At 39.7% G+C, this 12822-nt stretch overlaps 1 protein-coding gene across 1 annotated transcript in view; it reads right to left on the bottom strand.

Annotated features, from left to right (window-relative positions):
* Positions 1-796: 796 nt before the first annotated feature.
* The window catches only part of VPS13A (vacuolar protein sorting 13 homolog A), a 386554-nt gene continuing 374528 nt past the window's right edge, over positions 797-12822 (bottom strand). The window contains exons 69-72 of the mRNA XM_073543803.1: positions 12248-12333; positions 10566-10689; positions 9778-9852; positions 797-5507 (exon numbers count right to left, since the gene is read on the bottom strand). Of these exons, the coding sequence (XP_073399904.1) occupies positions 5454-5507; positions 9778-9852; positions 10566-10689; positions 12248-12333 (339 nt within the window). The 3' untranslated portion in view covers positions 797-5453. The remainder of the gene's footprint in view (positions 5508-9777; positions 9853-10565; positions 10690-12247; positions 12334-12822) is intronic.

The raw sequence follows: 12822 nt of genomic DNA, 5'->3' as shown, positions 1-12822 counted from the left end.
GATGGTCGCATCTTGGCACAGTCCAGGTTGAAAACTGTTTATCCCCCAGACATAAATTACGGCATGGGACAGAACTACGGACAGGTGAGGGATGTTTTTTTTTTTTATTACAGGAGACGAGGGATTCAGTGAAATTAGGCGTTAGGTTTGTATATCTGCGTTTGCTATTTTTAAATAAAAATGGAAAACTGTGTTTTGTTTCATGGCTTCAATGGAATGGGTGTTGGCGTGAGTATGGTTTAATTTAGAACGGTGGACCATCTTTTCTTGGAAATCTGGGTTGTACCATTCATCTGGTATTACATTTATTAGAAATGTATGAATAAAATGGCAACTGGAATTCTTTTTGTGTTCGTACTATTGATAAAGGGAATGGAACCACCCAGTTGTCAAGTTATTTAAATATTTCCTGGAGGAATAACAGGAACAAGATAATGCATATTTATAAGAAATGGTGCTCCACAATTTTTAAGTCCCTTGGGTTTGTATAAAGTCCACTAGCTATGGTCTAGTAAATGCGCTTATGATAGAACACTGTATTAATCATGTATTAAAGATATCCAATAAACTTTGGCTAGTCATCCCAAATACTAATGCAAAAAGTAGCAGATGTGAAATACAGACTTTAGGGAACATGCTTCTAAAACAAGTAGCAACTAATTCACATTTATTTGACACTTTTGAAAATTTGGTTCATAAGAACGGATGGAACTTTTTTTTTTTTTTTAACTATGGAAAATCTCAGAAAGTCTTTTATATTATGCTGCAACAAAAAAAGAAATGAGACGGACCATAATTCAAAATGAAACATTTTAATTTCGTGTTTTTCTTTTTTACAAGTAGCAGACGTTATGCATAGTGTTTTGTATCATCGTACTAGAAGGACATATAAAACTCAGTGTGCACAGTAGGTCGTTAAACTGAACCTTTCAAAAGCACAAAGAAAGCTCTGTATAAGTAAATCCTAATGCCAGAGCTGATAAGTTGAGCTGAACCCTTCTTTCCAAGCTAATTGCTACATACTGGACTTCCCTTATGAGGAGCACAATGTGCATACTGTACAGGCCTTCCTGCTGTTTGCCTGCAGGATGGGCTCAGTACATTCAAACATATATGAAGGCATGAGTGAATGAATGGAGGCATGGAGAGAAATGGGAAAAAAAAAAATCTCTTTAGCCACATTTTCTAGAATAAGAATTAAACAGATTTGACAGGTCAGGGTGGTGCATGCGTGGCTAGGAGTGTGCGTAGGTTCCCTGTACTCCACTCTGCCACTTTGAAAGCTAAGCCAAGTGTAAACAGTGTGTCGTCATTACATCCTAGTGACTTTGTACATTTTTTAGCCAATGAGAGACAAATGACAGCTGCAAGCTGCATTCACGGATCTGAGTGATGCAAACAGTGCTACACTTTATCAGGGGCCAAACCGGACTTGTATGACGAAACACCAATATGGGATTAGCAGTTACATCGTGTACATGTTCCCTCAATAAAGATGCCGTGTTGACTTACCAGTGGTGAGTGCTGCTATTTTTTCAGTCTTTCTCTGGTCTACATATGAAAACTCATATTCAGTTGTTCATACATGGAGTCTGGTAGAATGGCAGATACTCCTTTAGGCCTCCTTACACCTCAGTGTTTCTGGTACGTATGGTGTCATTTTTCACATGTACTGGAGACACTTACACACACCCATTATAATATACTAGATGGTGGCCCGATTCTAACGCATCGGGTATTCTAGGATTGTGATCAAGACAGAATGTAAAAAATAATTAAAAAAAATGAAAAAAATGGTTATTCTCAGCTTCTGACGGCCCCCGATCTCCTCTCCACGCTCCCGGCATCTTCCACTCCCAGTAATGCTTAGCGCGAAGGACCCGAGATGACGTCACTCTCACAGGAGCGCGACGTCATCAGCGGTCTTTCATGCAAAGCATTACTGGGAACGGAAGATACCGGGCGCGTGGTGAGAGGGAAAGAGTCCGGTGTCCGTCGGAAGGTGAGTATATCACTATTTTTTTATTTTAATTCTATTTTTTACAGGTTTATGGTACCCAGGGCCTGGAGGAGAGTCTCCTCTCCTCCATATCCTGGGTACCATCCGCACATTGAGCGTTGCGCTGGTCATCTCCCGGCTACGTCGCCGCTGACCTCCGTGCGGCAGATGACCCGCGGCAACCGTCGGGAGATCAGCAGCTAGCGCCGCAGATTTCCCGACGGTAGTGGTGGCATGCGTCGTTTGAATGCCGCACCAATTCGCGGCCGGACTGCGCCTGTCACTGATTGGTCGCGGCCAGCCGTGCACTAACAATCAGCGATGCGGGATTTCCGTTACAGACAGACAGAACTAGACGATTATATAGTAGATGGGGATGCGCACATGTTACCCACATGTAGACATGTATGTTTTTTTCAGTTAGCACGGATGACAATACATACCGCACACGTGCAGATGGATGACATCTCTGTGCTATCCAGGTGACACGTACCGGAATAGAATGCAGAAGAGAAAAGACAGATGTTTAGGTGTTAAGGGGGTTTTACACTAAGCGATCTCGCTAGCAATATCGCTAAAACGTCACTGGTTTTGTGACGTTATAGCGATATTGCTAGCGATATCGCTATGTGTGATACTTACCAGCGACCGGCTCCCCCGCTGTCCATCGCTGATCGCGCGAGAATGTCCGGCTCCATTTCTCGTCGTCTGCTTCCTGCTGGGCTTCCTGCTGTGACGTCCAGCGACGCGTGGAGGCGGGCGGGAGGACGCAGGATCGCTGTGTGTGAATGGTAAGTATCGTGCGCTGCGTCGCTGTGAGATCTTTCTGTACGAAAGCTCACTAGCGATCATTTAGCGATGCAACAGCGATCCTGACCGGGTCGGATCGCTGGTTGGATCGCTGGTGCATCGCTAAATGTAAAAGGGCCTTTAGATGTGCAAAGATAGAGATAGCTTTGAGGTAATTAGGTAGATAGATATGGGGTTTATAGATATCTGTGAGAAATATAACTAGTGTTGTGCATGTTTAGCTTACTGAACATGTATTAAGCTAATAAATAAATGAAAAAAATGACGTGGGGTCCTCCCATTCTTGATAACCCGCAATGGTAAAGCAGACAGCTGTGAGCTAATATTATCAGGCTGGGGAGGTCCATGGTTATTGGGCCCTTCCAAGCCTGCAGCCGCTCATGAAGTGGCCCATCACATTAGACGTGCCAATTCTGATGCTCCTCCTTCACTTTTCCAGATTGCCCTGGTGCATTGGTAATTCGGCTAATGGGGCTTGATGTCAGAATTGGCGCATCTAATGTGATTCACTACTTCTAGGGCAGCTGCGGGCTGGTATTTTTAGGCTGGGAAGGGCCCAATAACCATGAACCTTCCCAGCCTGATAATATCAGCTCACATCTAACCGTTTTATCATTGCTAGTTACAAGTTTTTTTTTCATTTATTAGCCTATTGCATGTACAGTAAACTACACATATAAGGCAATAATTATATATATCATGGATATATAATAATAAATTTTATTTCTATAGCGTCGACATATTCCGCAGCACTTTACATTTCAGAGGGGATTTGTACAGACAATAGACATTACAGCATAACAATAATCACATAGATTATAACAAATACCAAGAGGAATGAGGGCCCTGCTCGCAAGCTTACAGTCTATGAGGAAAGAGGTAGACACGAAAGGTGGGTGGTAACAGTTGCCCTGATTGTATGGACCAACCATAATGTTAAATGTGTAACAGTACAGACACAGAGGGCTAATGGATGCATAAAGCATGTGGGAACATGATGCGGGGAACCTGGTTATGGTAAAACTTTTGGCTGTGCCACACAAGGATAGATTAGGTTAATGTGTTGAGGCGATAGGCCAGTCTAAATTAATGCGTTTTCAGGGCACGCTTAAAATTGTGGGGATTGGGGACTAATCGTATTGACCTGGGAAATGCATTCCAAAGAATTGGCGCAGCACGTGTAAAGTCTTGGAGATGGGAGTGGGAGGTTCTGATTATTGAGGATGCTAACCTCAGGTCATCAGCAGAACGGAGGGCGCGGGTAGGGTGGTATACTGAAACAAGGGAGGAGATGTAGGGTGGTGCTGAGCCATGGAGGGCTTTGTGGGTGAGGGTAATAAGTTTATACTGAATTCTAGATATCTATCTACCCATCTATGTATCTATCATCCATTTACCTCATATCTTGCTATCTATCTCTGCACATCTTTAATACTTAAACATCTGTAATATCTATTCTGAAATTCTATTCTGGTACTTGTCACATGGATGATGCACACGTAGACACAGATGCCACACATGTACAAGTATTTCACATGGACATGCAACCCTGATAACACCGATACTGTTTTTTCGTATACTGGTAAAATCAGAATTTGTGAAGGGGGCCATAGTGTAGCTGTTTTTTTTTTTTAATTCTGGCTCCATGATCCCTAAAGAAACATATTTACCAAGTGCAAACAAACTGAAGCACCGTATATAAATTAATACAAACATACATTAAAAAATAAGTAAAAAAGTATGCAATAATTGCATTGTGAACCAGACATCAGATAAACGACAGGATCCACTGATCCAAAACTCAAAATATCCAAATATTTCCTGCATTCACTGATGTCTGTCACAAATGTCAGCAAAGCTTGAATGTGGACTAAATTATATGTTAAAAATGTAAATGCACAGAAAAATCATTAAAATTTGCCCTATTTTGCACTGCTCTACTATGCACCCAACCATTTACTAGGTTACCAGCAACGTCCCACCATTAACATTCGGACTACAGATGTTGGTACGGTGTGTTCAAGAAACCAGAGTGTATCATATCCATAGTATCCAATCTTAGGAGCATTATCCATAAGTGGCTTCTAAACATGATCATGATCTTTCATGTACTCAAAAATTATCAGTGCAGTTTGAATGAAGTTCAATATGGCAGTATGTTTAATCCACTGTCTGCCTGATCCAAGGAGATCTACATTGTCACTACTCTTACGTGAACATCCCATGCATATATGTATTAAACCAGCCTCAAAACATAGCAGATTGTCAACAAAGCTGTGTCTTCTACCATACTGGTCAACGCTACCCAATAATACAATTTACATTAGTTAATTCTGCTTTTTTAAATTATGGGATATATTTTACATCTTTATTATTGGCAATAAATAACAACTGCAATAATTCTATAATACAGTATTGGAAGAGTATCTTATAGTTAAAGTAATTGCATGGTAAAAACCAAATTGTAATACTATCTGTGCAATATGTATAGAAAAAGAAAAAATCATCAACTTTACATGAGGATTTAATCTCGTATAAAGAGCTGTTTAATCTCAAAAAGTGTTAAAAGATGGTATGAACTGTGGCTTCTGAAATGGCAGAATTGCAACATAGATCAGCATTGGTTCTTAGAAGACCTTCATCATTATGAATCGCTTAGCTGGAGATCTCGAACTTCTTCCAATTTAGAAAGAATCCACTGTATAAAAGAAATGAGAAGTACAAATGTTACAATTCACATTGCATTAAAGAGGAACTGTCACCAGGTCAAAAGGGGACAGTTTTGCTGCCCTTATTTTATTTTCTTCTATAAATCCACCATTTGGTACCAGAAGTATGGGCTAATTTATTTAGTGTTAATTGTTTGACCTTTACCAAGGGCGTGTGGCTCACACAGTAATTAAGCTGAGCAGGCTAGGGACACACCACCAGAGAATCCTGAGTGACACACTTTTGAAAAAGACCCCAAAAATTAGTACTAAATAAAAAGACCCATATATTTGAAAGTGAATGGCAGATTTAGAAAAAAAAATGGAACACTTAGGAGGAGCAGCGGGAGTAAAATAAGAGAAGAAACTGATAACTTTTAAAACGGGACAATTCAAGTTGAGGATCATCTCAGTGGCATGTTCAACAGATTTAAAGGGGTTGTCTGGTCCAAATGGAAAATTCTGCAGTCACTGTGTGATTGCAGACTTATGAATCCCCCCAGCGCACGCACTGTACACTTCAAAAATTCACCAGCTTCTTAGCCGGGACTAGACGGTATGTATGCGTCATACATACTCCCGGCCAGAACCTGTCCAGTGGGCCTGGCCTCGCATCCTACACTTGTATTGACGAGGCTGCACCCTCTAGTCAAACACAACCACAGGACTGCCATCTTTGTAGCCAGGGCACAGCCTTGCTCCTTACAGGTGTATGGAGTGATGCCATGGCTACTGAATGCTCTGGCCTGAAGTATGTATAACGCATACAGACCTTCTGGTCCTGGCTCAGAAACTGGCGAATACTCACAGAGCGTGTGCTGGGGGAATTCATAAGTCTGCAGTCACACAGATTGACTGCAGACTTACGGATTTGGACAGGACAACCCATTTAATGTAAACTGGTACTGCTCAATCATTAACAAAATTGTCCACTATTCAAACAACCCCTTCTCAATTACCAAACTCCCATATGAAAAATACTAACGGCCTGTAGTCACCTCCGGTGCTGGAGCCAGATTCCTGGCCACATTGTTATGCCACGGTAGCCATGCATTGGATCAGCGACTGCTACACTCTCACTTCCTTCAGACATAATTGACATCTGGAGGAGGTCAGAGAGCAGTAGCAACTGTCACTTCTTCCGAATGTCAGTTTAGTGCTAAGTAAGTGAGAGTGACGCAGACACTGATTAGATGCATGGCTCCCATGACATAACAATGAGAAAGGGGTTGGACAACATATTTAAGTGTGGCAGCATTTTACCATACATAAATGTTAACTTGTTAAGTCTTGCTCTCCTCCATCAAGATCCACGTCCTGACATTGCTACTGTCACATCAGTAAACAGTTCAAGGGTCAATTCATCTACTATCTTCAAAGCTCTAAATAAGGCCTTCACTAATAACTTGTCATGCTTTATGGATGATCCTAAAACAGTCAGTCTTGTAGTAATTGTTCAGAGAACACATGGGAGATCTCCATCTGATCCGTTCCATCTTTGGCTGGTATCTGGATAAAGGGAGTAGGGCATAGTAATCTTTTGTCCTACCACAGACAAAGCAGCTAGATACAGGACAGTGAGGAAAAGGAAGGGTGGTGTGAATAAATGAGGGAATGGTACAGAGGAGCTTTTTACAGTTTTAATTGTAATATGACACATAATAAGAATAACGGAAATAAAAGAGATTTGGTGGCTCTGAATACGGTACATCTGTTTTTTTAGTCAGTGTGTCATCACTATCTGTAAGCCAAAATCAGGAGTACAACCACCATAGAAGTAGAAGGCTAGGGCTACATGGTGAAATTTTATTAGACCTCTGATTTGGACAATAATTAAATCAGCTAAGATGCAGGCAAGTAACACATAAGTGGCATGACGTGTGCAACTTGTAACGAAGTCCAATGCAAAAGTGTCAAATGTGACTTCCAACATGTTTGAAAACCTATGCGACTCAGTATTGCAATCGCAGTAGTTTGCAAGTAGCAACATTGAATGTAATGGTTTCCCACGGTGTTGCGTTGCGATGTGCCACTGTGATCTCAGTCTTGCGCAACATGGCAACATATGTCATACTACTGTAATTCTCAGAACACAAGTCACATGTAATTTGCAATTTGTCGCATGCTGCTTGCGACTTGCATTTAAGTGTATGTCAAGTGAGTGGCTTGGAAATTGTGACAAAAATAAACCAATATCACATTTGGAAATATTTGCAACTTTGTCTCAAAGTCACAGGAAGTCCCAGATCACAGTGGGACACCATAGCAAATCATTAGCTGCACTGTCATAATTTGACCCTGCGATTTCCTTGTTGTGCGACACATGTTGCAGTGTAGCCCTAGCCTTATTGAACAATGACACCTTCTGTGTTTGGAAGTCACTGATCTGTTTTTGCTTAGGAATACTGATGAAACACTGCCAAAAAATAAGTGAAGGGCTCCTTTGTGAGGAATAGCTGGGATAATTAAATCTTGCTGTCCTATTCGGTGTTTCTTGTTCCTTTAATTGATTTGAATAAACTAGTAGATTGCATCGTGCGCCCTCTTCCAGCACATGTTCTGCAAAATCAGGAAAGTGAGGGAGATGCAATAGCTGTCCAGTGTAAAAAAAAGAGCAACTATACATGCAACAAGTAGAAGTATGTTCACACTGGCCATTAAACAGACAAAACCTAAGACAGTAAGTAAGTTAAAAGCAATAGTGCATTACGTTTATATAGTTTCCCATTGCTGGGTGCTCACAGTTGGGCCTCGGTCCTGCTCGGCCATTATTCACATTGAGGTCAGTTTTGACACATGGTACGATTTTAATACTCGAGGTTAGACCGTCCCCACTGGGTACACCTTGGCGCTGGTGGGATGGCTTTTACGCTTTTTTTTTTTTTAAATCAAAAACACTGTTTACTAAGTACTTTAACTTATTTAAATGCACTATTGCTTTTACTTGCTTATAGCAGGGTATATGTTCAATTCCTTATTACAGTGTCTTTCTTATCTCTTGAGCTTGTTGATTGTTTAAAAAAAGGCCTGGATTTTTTTTATAAATGTTTGGTCCAGTGGATTGACAATTGAGATCATGAGGGAAAAATTAAAGGGGTACTCCGGGGTGATAAAAAAAATTGTACTGTCCCTGCCCTCAAACTATAAAGATAAGGTGCCCAGTGAGCTTTTATTATCTTTAGAACACTTGTAATTCAGTTTGTAGGATCTGCTCCTCACTGCTCCCCCTTCCGTCACACCCAGTCAGTCTCCTGATAATAGCGGTTTCTCTGTAGAGAACGGGGGTGTGGCCATGCCCCCTCTTCTCAGACTGGCTGTTACTCACATAGGGAGCTGCACATTGGTGTGTGACGTAATGTCTCAGATGGAAGAGGGGACCGATGAGGAGCAGGTCTTCCACACTGAATTACAAGTGTCCTAAAGATAATACAAGTTCAATCTGCATCTCATCTTTATAGTTTAGGAGGGCAGGGACAGTACAATTTTTTTTTTTTATCTCCCAGGATTACCCCTTTAAGGGCTCATTCACATGTCAGTTTTTCATGTCACATGTCAAGGATAGCACGTGTCTCTGTGATAGTCTATTGGGCTGTTCACTTATCCAATTTTTTCCTTGGACCAAGCGAGCGGTCCATGCAAAATCACACAGGCTTGTCCGATATTGATCTGAGTGTTGGATCAAAATCGGCAATGCAAGTCTATGGGTCAGGAAAAAAATATGACAGCATTCGGATGACATCCGTGTGCTGTCCGTTATTCACTGATAGGAGGAGGTGGAGAAACATTTCTTTTCTCATCAGTGAAAAAAATAGATGAAACTCTGTTGACAATTTGGTGAAACTCTGATGAAAATCACTGAAGAAACAGAATTATTTTTCTCGCAAGTCAAAAAAACTGACGTGTGAATGAGCACTAATTCTTTGGAGATGGATTATGCATGCATACATACATATAATGCATTGCGGTTGTGCATGTGCCGCTTTTCCTTTGGCATGTCCCATCCTTTGGTTGAACTTGATGAATATTTGTCTTTTTTCAATCATTTTAACTATGAAATGTGGTCACCAATGACAACCCCACATGCACTACCAGTCGTACATTATGCCATCTACTTGTACTATCTTTCACTTGCAGCATAAATATTTGGTCCGTAGCGTTGCTATTTATACAAAAAATATGTCTTGGCACCATCTGAATTAATACTAATTATTCTATTAGAACCTCCCTCCAGTGATACTGCAACTAAAATGCCTTATTTACCTTGGCATCGTCTGAAGTTTTGAAATTTATTATTTTTCCAAACTCTTTGGCATGAAAAACAGATTTCACTCGTTCCTGCAGGATAAACAATTTCAGATGTAAGAAACAGACTCATCATTTTAATCCACATTGCGCCTAAATAGTCTGCCATGCATCTCCTTGTAATACATACTCTAGTTCTGGCCACTACTTAGAGGAAGCAAAGTCTCAGTGTTTGCATTCATTTCTGGAATTTTCATCCATTTTAAGCTTGTGATGTTCAAAGAACAGGTTGTACAGTAAACAGGCGCCACTTCTCATTTGGAAATTTCGCTTTATAATACATCATCCTGCATAAAGTTTTGCCAGAAAATCACTAAGCGTTTCCAGACAATGTTTTAACCAAGCGCTACATAAATAAATAATCTATGTAAGGAACTTGATCAATTTTATCAAACAGCCAGCGATCATCAGAGGACACCAAGTGCGGGGCACTGATGATGCCTTACTTCATGGCACCTTAATGGCACAGACTGTGCTACTGCTTGCCGGGAAGACCACCCAAGATACCTGGCACATGACAATTGCATGTAACCTGGACTGTTTTCTACTTAGAAATTAATAATGGTCTCCTGACTTACATTTGATAACAGAAGGGACAAACTAGTGGTATAAAATCACACATGGAAAGGGTGCTACACCTACCTGAAATCCAGGTTTTTCACAACCCCTTTACACTGATTTAAGAGAATCTACAGACTTAATAGTGAATAAGTGACGATCCGCTTGAAAATATAATCTTATAGTACCTTCGCTTCAATGCGTAACCTTCTGCCACTCACAATGATTGGTTCTTTGGTAAATTCATCAAAGCTGTACTGCCATTCGCAAGTAAGCTGTCCAAATGCCCCCCTCGTTACAAACAGGATTCCACTGCAAGAGAAGTGGATTATTGGTTATATTTAAATTTAAAAACCTCTGTCATTGCCAACAAAGGACATATAACAAAATATTGAGATGAACTTTTGTTAATGATCAAATACTTATTTTCCACCATAATTTGAAAAACAAATGTTGCCAAATCAGACAAGGTGATTTTCTGGATTTGTTTTCTTATTTTGACTCTCATAGCTGTGGTTTACCTATGATGTCAATTACAGGCCTCTCTCATCTTTTTAAAGTGGGAGAACTTGCACAATTGGTGGCTGACAAAATACTTTTTTACCTACTTCCCCACTGTGTGTGTATATATCTGAATCCAGGAAAAATGAAGGCAGCACACCAAAAATTAGAAAAAAAATGTACAGTTTATTGGCCCAAGTGCAACATTTCGTTCCCAAGTGTGGACCTTTCTCAAGCTTTGCTTTATGTTTTATATATATCTATATATATCTATATATATATATATATATATATATATATATATATATATATATATATATATATATATTTCCTCTCAAATAAATATTCTTAAACATGAAATCTAGAATTTCTGTATTATATTTGTAATTTAAGAATTCTGTACTGCTGGAGCTATTTACTATGAGGCGTGTAACATAACCGGTAAGTTGCACTAAAAATCCATAAACAACATAGAGCAAGTCACTGTCTTCTGAAGTCTCTTAAGCAAATACTTGGATTTCTTATAAAATAATTCTAGAGCATTTTTTCTTTGTATTGTTCCTCTATTATACCTCCTGAAAATGTGTGACTAAATTGACAAGTCCACGGGGATTGCCCCTATAGAGGTTATTCATGGTAGCAAGGAGAATGGTAATTCCCAATTATTCATATATTTCCGGGAGGAATAACAAAAGGAATGCTGGCGTGCAGATTTATTACAAAAGATAATCCAGAATTATTTCATGGGGAGTTGACTAATTATTTACAAAAAAGACATTTTAGGAGAGCTTTTAACAAGTCTTTTTAGGGTTACTGATGTGTTGGCAGGAAAAACGCTGCGTAAAATACCAGTGTATTTGTGTGCCATTTTATGGTTCATTAAAATGGGAGAAAAACACAGCAAAACTGCTGAAAGAATTGACACGATGAAGATTTGAAATGGCTTCAACTCTGCAATGAAAAATAAAGAATTGTGTGCATGATACTTCAGGAATCTCATTCACTTTTCTGGGACAGTAAATTGCTTCCTTTTGTAGTGACCAAACCGCAACGTGTGACCATAGCCTTACAACAATCTTGTACTTTAACCATAGCCGTGCTCTGTAATGTATGATTCTTGTAAAATACATGCATAGATTTTTTTAACAAAAGTATTTTCAAATGTATAAGCTCAGTTATTTGTACTGCATTATGTCTATCTGTGGCCATCTGTGACAAAGTGCTAAGTTTTAGGAGGTCCCTCCAAATCCATTCTTCCATTTAGCTCATCAGGCTTAATGCCAGATTTCACGGGAAAATGGAAGAGGAGACAACCATCAGTAAGGCAAGTCCCTCTTCATGTCAGAAGTCACTAGAACTGGTTACATACCTTTTCATCACCATTAATAAATCTGTGTTATTAACCATTGCATGTGCAAAATATTTACTTTTGGCAAATCTTCCATTTTCAATTCTCTACAAGAAAAAAATAAAAGTATACAATTAGCCTAACTGAAAAAGGTCACCTCTTGCTGTTTTGCGCACTACCCTTGATGAATGAAAGTGGCTAATTAAAACTGCAAAACTGTGGCCAAAATAATACAAATCAAAAGGGAGACTGATAAATCAAATATGTTTACAAGCCTCAAGAAAAAAAAAGAAAAACTTTAAAATGACCCTTCACCAGTTTTAGCATGTTAAACTAGCCACATCATGGAATGGTGACTGCAGAGCTGAAAACACATACAGTAGCTTTTATTTTTTAATACCTCTTCTCCATTTCAGAGATTATAGCTTTAGCTTGGAAAGGATATTGTATACTTAAGACCAAGGGGGCATTACCAAAGGTTTGTCTCGGGGGCGTGTACTTCTTCTGCATTATGAGACTGAACAATCATCAGCAGGCGGAAAAAAAAAGCATGTGCCCCTACAAAAGATGAGAGCAGGTTTTTCAGTGTGAGATAT

Source organism: Dendrobates tinctorius, unplaced genomic scaffold (genome assembly GCF_039654945.1).
Source record: "Dendrobates tinctorius isolate UK_male_01 unplaced genomic scaffold, ASM3965494v1 ptg000134l, whole genome shotgun sequence".
In the NCBI taxonomy this organism is placed as follows: domain Eukaryota; kingdom Metazoa; phylum Chordata; class Amphibia; order Anura; family Dendrobatidae; genus Dendrobates; species Dendrobates tinctorius.
Note: the sequence above shows the minus strand (reverse complement) of the source record. Positions and strands in the feature narration are given on the sequence as shown.